The sequence below is a fragment of the Henckelia pumila genome, chromosome 2 (genome assembly GCF_033568475.1).
Source record: "Henckelia pumila isolate YLH828 chromosome 2, ASM3356847v2, whole genome shotgun sequence".
In the NCBI taxonomy this organism is placed as follows: domain Eukaryota; kingdom Viridiplantae; phylum Streptophyta; class Magnoliopsida; order Lamiales; family Gesneriaceae; genus Henckelia; species Henckelia pumila.
The window spans coordinates 171874513-171892528 of record NC_133121.1 but is presented as its reverse complement, the minus strand read 5'-3'; the positions used below and the strand labels follow the sequence as shown (position 1 = coordinate 171892528).

Genomic DNA, 18016 nt, shown 5'->3' with positions numbered 1-18016 from the left:
TGATGGTTGATGAATGGAAATTTTATGGTAAGGTTGCTAGATCTAAAATTCCCTTGATATCTGTTATTGCTATGACTGATTTGTTAAAGAAAGGAGCAGAGGGATTTTTGATCTATGCAGTTGATGTGCTAAAGACTAGTCCGAAATTGACTGATCTACCAGTGGTGAATGAGTTTGCAGATGTATTCCCTGACGAGATTCCGGGATTTCCACCGTACAGAGAGGTAGACTTCGGTATTGAATTGATGTCAGGTACATAGCCGATATCGAAAGCACCTTACCGAATGACACCGATTGAACTGAAAGAACTGAAAGACCAACTTGAAGATTTGTTGGCCAAAGGATATATCAGACCGAGTGTATCCCCATGGGGTGCTCCGGTATTATTTGTTAGAAAAAAAAAAAAAAGACGGATCAATGAGATTATGTATTGATTACGGGCAATTGAACAAAGCAACGGTAAAGAATCGCTACCCTTTACCTCGTATCGATGATTTATTTGATCAATTGTAGGGTTCATCGATATATTCGAAGATTGATCTACGATCCGGTTATCATCAATTGAGGGTTAGAGACGAGGATATTCCTAAGACTGCATTTAGAACCAGGTATGGCCATTATGAATTCATAGTCATGCCTTTTGGTCTAACAAATGCACCGGCAGTTTTTATGGGATTGATGAATAAAGTATTTCAAAGATATTTAGATGATTTTGTGATTATCTTTATCGATGATATTTTGATATACTCTAAGAATCTATGTGAACATGCTGATCATCTCCGAATTGTACTGAGAACATTAACAGAAGAGAAATTGTATGCCAAGTTATCCAAATGTGAGTTTTGGTTGCAAAGAGTTGTTTTTCTTGGTCATGTAATTTCAGGAGATGGCATTTCAGTTGATCCGAACAAGGTAGAAGCTGTGATCAGTTGGCAGAGACCGACATCTGTGCCAGAAATACGAAGTTTTATGGGCTTAGCTGGTTATTACCGTCGATTCATTCAAGATTTTTCATCGATAGCAAAGCCTATTACATAGCTTACACAGAAGAATGCACCATTTATTTGGTCTGAGGCGTGTGAAAGGAGTTTTATCGAACTAAAGAAGAGATTGACTACAGCGCCGGTTTTAATAATCCCTACAGGTACTGGTGATTTTGTTGTTTATTGTGATGCTTCTCACCAGGGTTTGGGATGTATTCTAATGCAGAAAGGACATGTTGTCGCTTATGCTTCTCGACGACTGAAAACCGCATGAAGTCAGGTATCCGATTCATGATCTTGAATTGGCTGCAATTGTCTTTGCATTGAATATCTGGAGACATTACTTATACGGCGAGAAGTTTGAAATCTTTTCTGATCACAAAAGTCTGAAGTATCTGTTCTCACAATCCGAATTTAATATGAGACAACGACGATGGCTTGATTTATTAAAAGACTTCGATTGTGAAATCAAATACTATCCAGGGAAATCGAATGCAGCAGCAGATGCCCTGAGTAGAAAAGTATGTGTTTCATCCTTGTCTACTATAGGTGTATCTAATTTGATTGAATATTGTTGTATTTCTGGGTATGTATTTGAGACAGATAGAAGGCCGATGAGAGTTTATGCAATCAGTGTTGAGCCAGAATTACTGATTCGTATCAAAGAATCGCAGAAAGCTGATCAGAATGTGCAGAAATCGATTGAAATGATCAGATCAGGACATCAGTCTGAGTACAAGGTTAGTGACGATGATATCTTATATGTGAATAACCAAATAGTTGTTCCCAATATTTCAGACTTGAAACAGAATATTTTGAAAGAAGCCCATTGTAGTCGCTTTAGTGTTCATCCTAGAGGCAGAAAGATGTACAACGACTTGAAAAGTCAATACTGGTGGAAACAAATGAAGTCTGACGTGACTGAATTTATATCCAAATGTTTGAATTGCCAACAGGTGAAAGCTGAAAGAAAGAAATCAGGTGGCTTATTACAGAGTTTATCGATTCCTGAATGGAAATGGGACCACATTTCCATAGACTTTGTAACGAAGTTTCCACTATCATCTCGAGGATGCAATGCTGTTTGGGTGATCATCGACAGATTGACCAAATCTGCGTGCTTTATTCCTTACCGAATGACTTATCGTCATGATCAAATGGCAGATCTCTATATTCGAGAAGTGGTAAGACTACACGGTGTGCCAAAGTTAATAGCTTCTGATCGAGATCCGAGATTTACTTCACACTTTTGGCATAGCCTACAGGAAGCTCTAGGTACATGCTTACATTTGAGTACTTCTTACCATCCTCAAACTGACGGTCAATCTGAACGAACAATTCAGACGCTTGAGGATATGCTGAGAGCTGTAGTACTTGATTTTGGTAATACATGGCAAGATTCTATACCACTCGTGGAATTTTCTTATAACAACAGTTATCAGACGAGTATAGAGATGGCACCATTCGAAGCATTATATGGGGAGAAGTGTCGATCGCCTTTGTATTGGGATGATGTTTCTGAGGTACCTGAGTTAGGACCAGATATGATCAGACAAATGACTGAGAAGGTGAAACTGATACAACAAAGAATGAGAACAGCGCAACACAAACAGACTAGATATGCGAATGTACGACGACGGCCGTTATCTTTTGATCAGGGAGATAGAGTGTTTCTGAAGATTTCACCGTTCAGAGGCACCGTTCGATTTGGAAAACGAGGAAAATTATCTCCACGATATATTGGGCCATATGAGATTCTTGAAAAGATAGGCAATCTAGCTTATCAACTCGCTCTTCCTATGTATTTATATGGAATACATGATGTCTTTCATGTATCGATGCTGAGGAAGTATATATCTGATGCGTCTCATGTGATTCAATCTGATGAAGCTGAGTTGGATGACACTCTTAGCTATTTCGAGCAACCTATTCAATAGAAATACAAAACAACTCCGAACAAAGACCATTCCATTGGTGAAGATTCAATGGAGTCAGCACGGAGTAGAAGAAGCAACGTGGGAAGTTGAAGAAGACATGAGACAGAGATTTCCTTACTTATTTCACTGATGTGAGTTCTTATTCAGTTTTTAGTCATTCTTTATTCTTATGAGCATGCAGTCTGCATATCTATACTGTTTATGAATTCGAGGACGAACTCATGTCTTAGTGGGGGAGAAATGTAAGGCCCGGGATTAATTAATGTTAATCCGAACTCATTTAATTTTAATCTGAGTATATTTAATTTGGGAATATTTAGAGTTTCGATTTAAATTCTAATATTCTTAAATTAATTAGGATTGAAATTGAATTAAAATAACGGCCGAGGACCAAATTGAAATTATTGAAGATTTGAGGGACTAAAGTGCAAATATAATTAAAGTTATCAGATTATTATGTGATGTATCAGCATGTGCACGTGTAATCTTCATTTCAATTCAGAAATTGAGAGCAGAAGCCGAGATCCTTTCTTTTCCTTTGGATTTGTGATCTTTCAATCCTTATAACTTTTGCTTCGGTTATCCGATTTCGATTCCGTAAATTGTTCTGGAATTCTTACGACGAGGGCTTCGATCTCGTGTAAGTATTATGATGTTTTATATGAATTTTGAAATCAGTTTGGGGCAGAGATCAGGTTTTGAGTTATTGAGCATGTTTATCGTTGTTTATGCGATTCTATCTCGAAACCGAATTAAGGAGTTTGTATTTAATGTATCCAATCTTGATTCTAGCATGTTAATCGGTTATTATAGCTATTGAGATGAATGAGTTGGTTTGAAGTTAGAAATGATTTCGATAATTTGTCGGTTACCGATTTTCAATTGCTAGGCCGTCGAATTGAGTTTTTAGTCTGTTTTGATGGTTTATATCTGAGCTGAAGTCGTTATCTAGATGATATGAATGTTATAGAATTTTTATTCTTCAGTTTCAGTTGAGTTTGGAAGGCCAACGAATCAAGACGTCAACTTTGTACCAAAGAAGTTTGATTGAGGTTTGAAATGAGTTTGATTGACGATCTTATGATGTTTTTGACTCGATGTTGATAAAATAGATTGGAATGAAGTTTGATATATGTATTTGATTGTATCTTTCAGATTTTAAGAGTTTAGAATCGAGATAAACGAAGGTATAATGACGACATCACGAGTTAGGGACTTTTAAACTGAAGAACAACTATTCTTGAGTTGGCCCGCAAAAACCACATACTTGATATATTTTGATTTATGTTTGATGTTGTGGATCCATCTCAGGCAGTGGATCTTTAAGTTTGAGTCGATGTGATAGTATATTGAATTGATTCTATGCCAAGGTTGCGGTTAACCTTATTTTCTAGCCCGAGAATGGCTACGATAGATAGATATCCATGTCAAGATCATTTACGAATCTTGATGGCAATGAAGTGATATGAATCAGTTCTTATTGAAGCGTTGATTACTCTATTTGTTGAGTCGAGTTTTAAATAGAGTCGATATGATTTATTTAACGCTTTCTATATATGTTGGTAATACTGAGAATTGTTTCTCACCGGAGTTTATCCGGCTGTTGTCTTGTTTTGTATGTGTGCATGACATCAGATAGGGCAGGAGCTGATCATCGACGTCATTGACAGCGGGGAGAGAGTCTAGCATGTGAGGACTCGGGTTGTAGACTGTTTAGAAGCAACAAACATGATAGTTTAGAGAAATTTGTAACACACTTTTGAGATTCTCTTTGTTGTACCGTTTATCGTTATTTAGAGACTTGTTTGGTGTAACAATTGCATGTATAGATGCTTGCGACCTTGCTTACGTTTATATGCATGATTTGGAACTTATATATCATGTTTTGGTGATTGAAATTGATGGCACCAAGTTTTTGACAGCAAAAGAATTCTCCAGATTTCTGAAGCAGGGAAGCTCGCTCGATCGCATGAACTTGTGCGATCGAGCGCGGCTTGTAAAAATGCAAAACAGAGAATTGAGTTTTTGAGCGCGCTCGAGCGGATGAGTTTGGGCGATCGAGTGCAGTCTGGAATTTTTCAAACCCGAGAAATGAGATTTTGAGCTCGCTCGATCGGACGAGTTCATCCGATCGAGCGAGGTGTTGAAGTTTTTTTAAAAAAATAATAATAATTTTTTTGGGTTTGAGTATTCTTTTACTTACTTGATTAATTATGATATTAATCATTAATTGCCCTAATATGAGATTAGCAATCCGAGGTCCCCACATCTCCTGTTCGATCAGGGGTTTATAGTCGGTTGTTACCTATTCAAAATTCGTCGAGGGAAACATAACTTATATCAGGAGGATTATGACACAAAATATCTCATAATCTCAATTCACAATTCGGTGACCATCAATCTCCGTTCGACTAACTCATTCCAGCTCAAGAGAACTCGGATTCAATCGGGAATCAAATACAATTCATATCTCAAGTAATTCATGCTTTATAATTTAAATCACATAATCATGTAATTTAATTAACTCATAAATAATAAAGCATGTTTTCAATTAAATTATGTAATCATTCTTCGAAAATTAAATCACAACTCATGTAATTCAATTAACTCGAGAATTGAAAAATCATGCTCGCATAGAATTTAATTAATCAAATCAATAAGTTAATCACATGCGAGAATTCAATTCATGCGGACTCGATCTACCCCGCTCACTCTAATTCAATCCAAGATCTTATCGCTATGATACCGCTTAATGTGAGGCCTCGATTCTAAAAAAAATTTATTCTCGGATTTAACAATCAATGAGCCAAAATAAACATGATTAATTTTTTTAAAAAATGCCACCACTACAAAAACTACACGGAAATTTGTCACGGTTTTTGAAAAACCGTTAAAAGTTTTGCTACGGTTTTCTAAAGCGTTACAAAATGTCACGGTAGTAAATATCGTTGCAAACTTTGTCACGATTTAAAAAAGCGTTACAAATAGCAACGGTTATAAGAACCGTGAGAAAAATAAAGCCACGGTTTTAATTAAACCGTTGCAAATTTTGCCACGGTTTTTAAAAAAAGCGTTGCAAATTTACAATTGCAACGCTTTTAATAAACCGTGCCAAATTTTGCAACGGTTTATATTAAAACCGTTGCAATTTATACTGCACGCGTCAACACGCATTGTACGCGTCTGCATCTGCATTAATTGTTTTACGCGTAAGCTTTATATTGCAACGGTTTTTTAAAAACCGTGACAAAAAATTCTACTACAAATACCCCGACCCCGATGCTAAGCATTCAACTAATATATATTTTATACTTTTGAAAATAACTATAAATCTAAGGTTGTTTTGGGATTTTCTGCTTCAGCATATATATGGTAGCTAAAAAATACGGTACGTGATATGATTATATTTTATTTTTTGTAAATGCACCCAAAAATATTGAAACGTGAATTTGGATACTATTATTATTTAAATGTCATATGATTATATTATTGTGATTTTGTGTATATATTGTGTTCTATTACGTACTTTTTAATTTATTGTATATATATTTAGCTTATTTTCACACATTTTTATTTGTAAATTTTTATTTATAATCATGTATTATTTTAAGAGAATTGACTTATTTTTAGACCACATTAATATTGTATTTTTAAAAATAGCCTTCATTATTAAAGATTATATAAAATATAACCTTTTATAGTTTAATAATCCAAAAATGCTCTTTCCTTATTCATTCCATTATCTCAATAAAATATTACAACTTAAAAAAAAAATTGCTTTTCAAAAAATTAAAATAAATTTATTTCATTATATATTCATTATTCGTTGTGATAATAACAATATATTAATAAGAATAATAATAAATTTAAATATTAATAATAATTATAATTATAATTAGTTAAAAAAGTTATATTATTGATAATATTAATTATAAATCGAATAATAAAAATTATTTATTCTTGATAAATAATAAATTTTTCATGATAATAATAATAATAATAATAATATTATGAATGATAATAAATTAAAATATTAATAATAATTAGTATGTATTAAAAACATTATATTAATTATAAACGTATAAATTATATTAATAATTATAATAATCGTAATAAATATAATACTAATTAAATGATCAAGAATAATTTGAGATTGATAATATTAATCACAAATGAATATTAAACTTAAATATATAATCTGAAAAATATTTAACTGAAAATAATAATAAATAAAGTTAAAAACAAAATTTGAAAAGAGAAACTAATAATATTATTAATGACAATACTAACAACACATAAGGATTATACTTATTTGTGATGAATTTTTAAGTCATGAATTTTTATTTATGGATCAGATAATAATAACAATAACTATTACAATTATGACTGACTAACACTTTATAATTATTTAAAAGTTATATTATAAATATAAATAAAATAAAAAATAAATTTGAATATAAAAACAAATGCAGTTAAATTAAACACAAGTGCAATAGACCAATTATTTAATAAAATATGTATGTAATAGTTTGATAATCATATTATCATATTAGTTAAATATAATATGTTTGTATGTTTAATCTATTAATTGTTAAAAGAATATATTTGGAAGTTAAGGTTAGTTTTAAAATTAACTTACATTAGGGTAATATTTGATTATTGGTATTTTTAGAAGGTAATTTTAAAAAATTTCTCTTATTTTAAAGGAGTTTCTAACATCTATTTATATAATTTTAGTATTTACTCAATTTTTAAACTATATATTTAATATATAATTTTATTTTATTATATAAAATAAATTTATAACATCTAATTATAATAACGTGGTGTCATTTATATTATTTAAATATCTAGACATTCTATTATTTAATATAATGTTATTGTATTAAAGAAGTCTTTGTCACAGATTTACAATAACGTGGCGTGATTATATTATAATTATACTATATAGTATTTTTTCTATATACATTATATATATACTATATAATGTTATTATATAAAATAGTCTCTGGTACCTTATTATAATACAAACATTCAATTGTTATATTTAATTTACTGTAGGACTGCATGGCTTATGATCGAAGTTGGATGGATCGGCGATATGTTAATGGATCATTGAATGACGAATACATTAATGGGATCGAGGTATTTGTTGCTTTTGCGAAGAGTAATCCGACATGTTTACCTGACGGAACTATAAGATGTCCATGTAACCATAAGAAATGTCAGAATCTATCTTATTGGGATGAGAATACGGTCAAGTTCCACTTGTGCAGGTATGGCTTTGTTCCTAACTATTACAATTGGTACTTTCATGGGGAAAATTACATCCGTCCATCATTTGAAGGAGTTAATATGGATGCACCATCCTCATCTCGAAGTAGTCGGCGTACGAGCACGGATGATATGCCACCCAATTTTGCAAATTTACGGAATCCAAACTCATATTTTGAGAGTGAATACCAATATGAAGGCGAACAATCTTATTATGATTACCCAAATGTAACTAATGAGGCGACAGTGAACGAGGATCCTGATGCCAATGTTATCGAAGATCCCCACATCAATGTCACCGAGGAGGATCCTAACATGATTGCTAGAGCTTTATATGATATGATTAAATCGACGGAGAAGGAGATTTGGGAAGGAAATCCACATGGACATACCTTGTTGTCTGTTCTTGCAAGGTTGCTGAAGATGAAATATGAGCATAGCATGTCTGAAAGGAATTACAATGACATGTGCCAATTAATGACAGAGTTATGTCCTGCCGATCACAATTTTCCAAAGAACTTCAATGCAACCAAGAGATTAGTCAAGGATATGGGTTTGCCGGTCGAAAAAATTGATTGTTGCAACAACAATTGCATGATATATTGGGGCATAGACAGCGAGTTGACGACATGCAGATTCTGTGAGCATCCACGCTACAAACAAAGTCGATCTCGTGGATTTAGGAAGAATATGAAGCAAATCGCATACAAGCGTATGTATTACTTCCCCCTTACGCCTCGTCTCCAAAGATTGTATGCCTCAGAAGCAAACGGCGTCACACATGCGATGGCACCACGAGCATGTGTATGACGGAGAAACGATGACTCACCCTTCGGATTCACCTGCTTGGCGCAACTTCACAGACACACACCCTACCTTTGCCTCGAGATAAGGAATGTGAGACTAGCACTTTCTGCTGATGGTTTCCAACCTTTTGGTCAGTCAGGTCAGCAATATTCGTCTTGGCCTGTGATTTTGACTCCATATAATTTGCCTCCTTGGATGTGCATGAAAGACGAGTATATGTTTCTGACTGTGCTTGCTCCTGGCCCAAAGAATCCAAAAGACAAACTCGATGTATTTCTACAACCACTAGTCACAGAACTTCAGTCACTCTGGCACGATGGTGCTATTACGTATGACGTTCATTCTCGTACAAACTTCACTTTGAGAGCAGCTCTGATGTGGACTATTAGTGATTTTCCAGCTTACGCAATGTTATCTGGTTGGAGCACCGCTGGTAAACAAGCATGTCCACATTGTATGTCAGACTCGGAGGCGTTCACACTAACACATAGCAGGAAAACAAGTTGGTTTGACAATCATAGAAAGTTTCTTCCCGTGAATCATCCATTGCGTCGGAGTAGAAATCTTTTCAGAAGAGGTCAAACTGTGTCGCACACTGCCAGACCTATGAGATCCGGACATGAATTACTCGACGAGTTGGACTCGTACGGTTTTTTACCATCGTACGAGTGGACGCTGAAGAGCATAACAAAGAGTTATACAAAATGTCAGCCAGCGGGTGGAGGAAGAGAAGTATTTTTTGGGAGTTGCCTTACTGGAGTTCGAACATGGTCAGACATACTTTGGATGTGATGCACATCGAGAAAAACGTGTTTGATAACATATTCAATACTTTAATGAATGTGCCTGGAAAAACAAAAGATAACGCAAAATCTAGGGCAGACCTTGTTGACATGTCTATAAGACCAGAGTTGCATTTTGATATTGGCAGCGGCAGATATCCAAAGACGATATATTCCCTCGAAAAAGAAGAAAGACGTGCCATCTGTAGATGGCTGAAAGATGTTCGATTCTCAGATGGTTACGTGTCCAAACTGTCCCGGTGCGTCGACATGAACAAGTTACGCGTGTTTGGTTTGAAAAGTCATGATTGTCATGTGTTCATGCAACGACTTATACTGTAGTCTTTAAGGAACTGTTACCAAAAGAAGTGTGAGAGGTTTTGACAGAACTTAGTTTATTCTTCTCGGATTTAACTGCACGTAATATAAAAGTAAGTGATGTTCTAAGATTGAATGAGCAAATACCAGTGATTATGTGCAAATTGGAAAAAATATTTCCACCAAGTTTCTTCGACTCTATGGAACATCTATGCATACATCTCCCGTACGAAGCCCTTGTTTGTGGGCCAGTGCAAGATAGATGGATGTATCCATTCGAGAGATATTTACGTACTTTGAAGAAAACTGTTCGGAATAAAGCACGCGTAGAAGGATCGATTTGCAATGCTTATCTGGTCAAAGAAGCATCCATATTTTGTCAGCATTATTTCAGTGAGTCAATCAAAACTAGGGAGATGATGACAATGAGAAACAGGACATCAGTTGTGAATGAGGGAGTGACAGATACTATATCGGTGTTCAAAGTTGTGGGCAGGTCTATTGGTGCATCCAAGTCTAGAAATCTTCAGGACAATGAATATCATTCTCTTGCAACATATATGCTGTTAAATTGTGCCGAGACGAGGTCATTTGTCCAGTAAGTACCGTAATGCGATAACATTATTGTGTGTCTCATATAATATCTCATGAATATTTATTTATTATTTTTTTACTTTCTTTCGATGCAGAATGTACGAGAACCACTTGAGATTAAGTGTCCCAGGAATTAGTAACACTGACGTCGATGCACAATTACAGCAAAATTTTTTCCCGTGCTTCAAAAATTATGTTAGTCAAACCCATTTCTTCTACTTAGTGTATAAATTATTGTCATTTTTATTTCATTGACATTGAATGTTTCAACAAAATGAAATTAACATGCAGACATTTGAAAATCAAGATTGTAACATTTCACCAGATGTAAAACAACTTGCTATCGGGCCCCTCTCCAAAGTCAAGTGTCTTCGGGGTTATGCTATTAATGGTTTTAACTTTCATACGAAAGAAGATTCTACTCACATAGCAACAGATAATTCAGGGGTCCATGTCAAAGGTTTTGCTGGTGATGGGACGTCGACGGACTATTATGGCATCATAGATGAGATACTAGAGGTAAAATACTCTAGAGATTCACCAAATAAGATGTACTTTTCAGATGCACATGGTTTGATACGCATCCCAGATTGGGTACGAGAGTTCATCCGAAGTATAAAATAGTGGAAATCAATCGGAAGAGAAGGTTACGTTATTATGATCCTTTTGTTTTTTGTACACAAGCTTCGCAAGTTGTGTACTTAACTTACCCTTCAACAAAGAAAACAGTATCCGATTGGGTCTACATCAGTGGAATGAGAAAACGCGATTACGTTCCTCAAATCAGAGGTGACATGGACCATGGCGGCGGTATTGCAAACGAGGCATTTCAAAACCACGAGAGTCAAAGTCATGGATTGGAGACACAACTACTGCTAAACACACAAAGTCTTGTTGACGTCACCGTAATGTACGATAACGACATCGACACTGGAACTCAAAATAGCGATACAGACAATGTTCAAGCATCCACAGATGAAGAAACAATCAATCAATCTGAAGATAGTGAGTAGTATCGATCTAACGTTTAACATGTAGTCCAGTGTAAATATATGCTTTGTATCAATAATGAAATAATTTATCATATAACAAGGTTTTTTTTATTGTACTGTATCGAATTTTATTTATAAAGTTTGCAGAATAAATAATACATTATATAGAAAAAAATTAACAAAACATAATTGCCACGGTTAATATCACAGTTTATTGCATCTGTCAATTTAATTTATTAATAAATATCACAATTTAATGTCTTTAATTTTTCTCGGTTTTCATTAGAGATGCATATTAGTAGTGTCGATTATACAAAAATTTCAAGCTATTATTTATACAAAATTATGAATGATTAAATTAAAACATAATATACATTTGCCACGGTTCAATAAAACCGTGACAATTTTTGCCACGGTTTATTTTTAACCGTGACAAAATTTGTCACGGTTTTATTTTAACCGTGGCACTTTTAATTTATAAATATATTTAACAATTTATTACCTGTAAATTTTTTCTGTTCCATTATACATGCATATTATTTATGGCGATTTTACAAAAATTTGAAGCTATGATTTATATAAAATTTTGATTGATTAAATTAAAACATGGAATGAATTTTCCACGGTTGAATAAAACCGTGACAAATATTGCCACGGTTAACATTAACCGTGACAACATTTGTCACGGTTTTATTTTAACCGTGGCAAGTTTAATTTATAAATATATTTAACAATTTATTACCTTTAAATTTTTTCTGTTCCATGATACATGCATATTATTTATGGCGATTTTACAAAAATTTGTAGCTATGATTTATATAAAATTTTGATTGATTAAATTAAAACAGGGACAACATTTGCCACGGTTGAATAAAACCGTGACAAATATTGCCACGGTTAACATTAACCGTGACAACATTTGTCACGGTTTTATTTTAACCGTGGCAAATTTGCTACGGTTTTGTTTAACCGTGGTAAATATTAATATATGACCCTCCACCTAATCTCTTCTTCTTCCTCACCGATCTCTCCCTTTCCAGACAAACCCCTAGACGCCGCACGTAAGTAATCCGGCCGTGTTTTTCGCCTAGAAAAACGCCAATTTAAACCTAGACCTGAAGTCTACACGATGTAAGCTGCAATTATCATACCAAATCTCGTGGTTTTCCTACAAGTTTTTCGAACATAGCGCAGCCGCCGCTGCCTTGAACCCGTCGAACCGCCGCCGCCGCCGAACCCTACATCGTTGGTAAGATTATATACTTCGAAAATATCTCTGATTTGTTAATTTCATGTTTAGTTCAAAAATTGATGGATTTATTGGTTGTTATACGAGATCCGACCGTCCGCCGCTGTCTCCGCTTGTCGCCGCCGTCTTTCGCTTGTCGCCGCCGACGCCGCCGGTCGCCGCTGGTTATTGTTTATATTTTTGTTGGTTATAAAATATAAACTACCAAAGTTCACAAATAATATTGTTTATACAATGATTTTTAAATTTGGTTATTTGGTAGAGTAATAATAGATTATAAATAAAAGAATGTTTAAGGATTATTTAAATTATTTTTTGGTTATATAGAATTGTGATATTTTTTTGGGGGAATTACAAATTTTATAAAATATTTGGTTATTTGGTAGGGTAATTAAGTATTATAAACAATGTTAATGTGATTTATTTAAATTATTTTTATGTTATATTAATTGTGATATTTGATTACCAAATTTTAATATAAAAATATAAACTGTTTAGATATATAATATGATTAAATAATTTTGTTTAAAGTATGTTAAAAAATTAAAAATCATAGTTGTTTATGGATTTATTAAGTAGACGTAATTACAATGCTTCAATATTTTAGGATTAATACACTTATTATAAAGAAATATTAATATTTAAAGGATTTTAATCGATCAAAAAATATAATTTATGAGTAGAAAATTATTTAACTTGGTGATTATGTGAACAGTAAATAAGCCGTATTTTTGAAATTAAGTAATTTATGCTTTGCATAATTTGAATAAATTGATAGTATAATTAGTTTTATTGTACTATCATTATTGGATGTTAAAAGTAAGTTAGTTGTGATAATTACTTAAATTTAATAGTTACATAGTGTATAAAATTTAAATTGTGTGTTCATAGCTTAGAAACATTTATTGTGAATATATCTAGAATTTTAAGTTTAGGGATGATGATTTTTTAAAATCATTATAAATGTGTTGCAATTAATAAATATAGTTTCTATTGCGTTCGTTTAATTTTAAAATACATGTTTTATTATTTGATGTTTTTTTTTATCTATATACATTTTAATTAATTATTTGCCTTACTTACAATTATTTAATTACATTAATTCTTTTTATTAATATATAAAAGAATTTTATTTATATTTAATCAAGTAAGATGGATCCCAATGGTGCTTCTGGTTCAGTGAGTAATCCTTCCCTCCAGCCAGATCGTCGCATACTTATTTGGCCTGAGTTTGGAGGGTAAGTTACTAGTCAAATGAATTCTAGCAGTTATTCGATTAATAAATTTTAAGATTTCATAAATGTTTTTGAATTTTTTTTGCAGTTTTCTTCCACCGAAGAACGGCGTGGCTTCTTTCATCAAAAAAAAGTTTAAAGAACAAATTTTTTGGGAGCCTACTCCTGGAGATATTGACTAAGACTCAGCGTGACTACTATTGGATCTATTTGTGGTACGTTATTTTTGTAATAATCAAAGTTGGTTACATTATTTATATTCTTTATTATTGATCTAATTGCAATTTGGTTAAATTAACTTATTTTTATTAACAGGCCAATTATAGGTGGCTTCCGCAACATGAAGACGAAATTAGAAAAATTTGGAAACAACAGTGTGCTGACACATACCGTCAACCTTACATCGTTGGAGGAAGTAAGGCAGGTTGCCTCCTACGATAGATCAAGCGATATGGGCGACATATCTTGCACATTGGGAGAAAGAAAGTTGGCAGAAGATGGCGGAGGCGTACGGAAAGAACAGGCGTAGCGAGCCTGCTGGTCCAGGGACTGGTTTGACCAGGCACATCGCGGCTTGAGACCCTTTGCCTTACATGCTGCGAGTATGGTAAGAAATATTTGATTACATAATTAAGAAAGTATTATATAATAATTATTATTATCATATTAATTATTTGTCACTTAAAAGTATCTATGTATGTACGTTCAATGCAGCGTGAAGAGCTTAACAGAGATCCAAACAGTTATGAGCTACATCTCAAGACGCACAAGCGGGCGGACGGGACCTTTGCCGATGGCAAGTCCCAGCAGATCAGCGTACGTATATATATATAATATATATATATATAAATAATATATATATATAATATATATATATATTCAATTATGATTTATATTTTAACAAAATGTTAAATTTGGATGCATATTCATACATATAAATTTATCATTTGGTAAAACAGGAAGAGTTGGAGCGTCGTATCGACGAGCAGTTTCCACTGAGGCATACTGGAGATGCCCAACACTCTCCCACCGCTGAGCAGGTGAATGCGATATATTTCGATGTCGTCGGTGGTGTTAATCACGACGGGTATATGGTATCGGTTCCATCGCACATACCATATACCAGGATGAGATGACACCTCGATCTCGTGGCTCTAGCCAAATGAAGTCGTCGATTGCCGCAAAGAATGAGGCGATACAGGCTGCCGTAGCTAAGGCAGAAGCTGCGAGTGCGAGACGCAAGAGCTTCGACAGGAGTTCCAGCAGTATCGGACACGCTTGTCTAAGATGGAGGAGCTCTTGCGTAAGATCTTTGCTACGGCCAGTAAGAAGAAGAAAAAACTGCAAAGGATACACGTTCTGCTGATCAGTCGTCCTATCCATCTTATTCATAGCATATTCCAGGAGCCTTCTCAGACTGACCGCGATGGCGGAGACGACGACAATGACGACGATGGGGATGATGAAGGCAGACGGGAGCGACGCAGACGGGGAGACGCAGACGGGGCAGACGCAGACGGGGGTGACGCCGACGGAGGTGACGACGATGAGACGCAGCAGGCGTCAGATTGGTCGCAGCTTTTTCTATCATTAGATTGCTGTTTGTTTTGAGATATTAGATTATGTGTAAAGTGGTTTTTGCTTTTGGATTAGACATTTGGATGATTGGTGCGCGCTTTTGTCTAATATATTTTTGGAGTAATTAAATTTTATGTATAAATTTGTTTAGATTAATTAGTATATTTTAGTTATTAATTAATAATATTATTAATAATTAAATATATAAATTTTTTTTTATACAGTTATTTATTTTTGCAACGGTTGTTAAAAACCGTGTCAACAAGTATTGCCTACGGTTAACTTTACACCGTTGCAAAATAATTGTTACGCTACAATGTAAACCGTTGCAAAATTTATGTAACGGTTTACTTTTTAACCCGTCACAAATATTTGCAACGCTTTATTTTTTACAACCGTTGCACAAAATAGTGTCACGGTAGTTAAAAAACCGTAGCAAACATTGCTACGGTTTTTTTAACCGTTGCAATAAAATTAGTGACGGTACGTTTTGCCAACGCTTTTTGCTGACGCTAAAACCGTGACAAACCTACGGCGTGTTTTTTTGTAGTGCACGCGCCCTATCATAGCGCCCGAGAAGGACATACTCGCGCGCGACCGGGCAAAATATCCCGGCCCATCGGATACGCATCGCGCGGCCCCCGACACCCCTCCCCGCGCTCAAAAGCTGCGGAGTATGCAATCTCCGCTCGCATGCAGGGCATTGCTGGGCAGAAAGGTTCGGACAGTACAGGGGTTTTTAGAGCTTGATTTTTGACATGCATTCAATTCACAAACAAAACACAGGGTGATGAAAAAAAAAAAAAACATCGCAATAACGAATGCCAATATCGAAAAGCATGGCCTTTATATGTTACCTAAGATCAACACCAATGTATCGATCGATAGAGTTTTGAAGCCATGTATTCGAATCGCAAAGTTTTATCAACTCTCAAAATGCAAAAGGAATTCGAAAACATAATCGACTCCCTAAACCACTTCAAGGCCTCACTCTATCTATTCTCCAACTCGATCTAGTCATAAAGATCATTCTGGCGATCGATCCTGCCCAATCCTGCTGGTTCATTTACACAATTTTTTTTATAACAAAAAAAAAAAAAAACAAAACGGACAGCCGGATAACTCCGGTGAAGAATAATATTCCCATTAACAATAGACAATAACAAGTTAAAATCAAATAATACATCGAAACATGATATATTGACAACAAACAAGTAATCTCAGTTTATAGCCTATCAAATCCAAGTACACATTCCATTCATGGTATTCCCAAATACTGAAATAGAGGATGAATGTATGATTTACAAAACTTGGGTTTATCTAATCGGATAATCAAAGGGTATTTCGGGTACTCGGTTATTCGGTTGCTCGGGGGGGTTGTCGATTGGGATCCCGAGGACAAGTTATAACGATCATCACACCGACCTCCCATTTCGAGGTGGATGTCATATAACTCAATCTTCCTAGACTTTGGAGGCAAAACTATAAAGAAGCCTTCTAGCTCTTGGAAAAAACTCGAAAACCAAGGCACGCCTCAATATAGTTCTCCAAAACGTCTAATTCAAAAGAATAAATCATTGGCTCAATATATATGCATGTATAAATATAAAACAATCAATCAAACAAAAGCAAATAGTTCAAATGATTCAATAAACATGCAAGTATGTGATTTAAGGGACTCGAGTATTCATTCCCTTTCAAATTCGATGTCGTCATTTACCTTTTCTTCGATTCGATTGGTGCTCCAAATTTGGAAATCATTACCAAATAATTTCTCAATCATTATTCATTCAACTATTCATGTCACTCATTCTTCGAATTTATTTCTCAATCATTAAGAGTTTTGCCTTTAAATGTTCATGTTGTTTGTGTATATCAGAGACACTTTCATAAAATTTATACCGTGAATTATTAAAAAATCTATTGCAAAGCATGACTTGATGCCCTCTTCTTTTCTTTTCTGACAAATTTTAAAATATATTTGTTGCTAAATGTTAAATAATGTTGTATATATAATATATATTTAACAGTATTACAATATTCCAAACCAAACATAGCTCAACAAAAAATATTAATTCGGATAATTCTTTTGTGGCCAGAATCCAACAGCTCTGATAACTGAAACACATATGTAACGAACTCGAATTAATTAAGTGTATATAGCAGTTGGAAACAGAAAAGAAAAAAAACCGAAGCTTAATTTGAAACCACTTACGAACTGTTGCTGTTTCCGGAGTTGACAAGCCCATTTTTGCGTTTTTTGTTAC

General features: G+C 34.3%; 1 protein-coding gene across 1 annotated transcript; it reads left to right on the top strand.

Annotated features, from left to right (window-relative positions):
- The first annotated feature begins 7987 nt into the window (after positions 1-7987).
- Positions 7988-10125, top strand: LOC140878949 (uncharacterized). Its single transcript, XM_073282576.1, has 3 exons — positions 7988-8998; positions 9137-9663; positions 9777-10125. The coding sequence occupies exons 1-3, from the start codon at positions 7988-7990 to the stop codon at positions 10123-10125; spliced, it is 1887 nt and encodes a 628-aa protein (XP_073138677.1).
- The last annotated feature ends 7891 nt before the right edge of the window (positions 10126-18016 follow it).

Bases quoted from the DNA above. Each gene is read 5' to 3' on its own strand.
- LOC140878949 (XM_073282576.1), top strand. From the start codon at position 7,988: ATGGCTTATGATCGAAGTTGGATGGATCGGCGATATGTTAATGGATCA. The intron at 8,999-9,136 runs GTATGACGGAGA...CCTTTTGGTCAG, and splicing joins CGATGGCACCACGAGCATGT to TCAGGTCAGCAATATTCGTC. The intron at 9,664-9,776 runs GTACGAGTGGAC...GAACATGGTCAG, and splicing joins TCGTACGGTTTTTTACCATC to ACATACTTTGGATGTGATGC.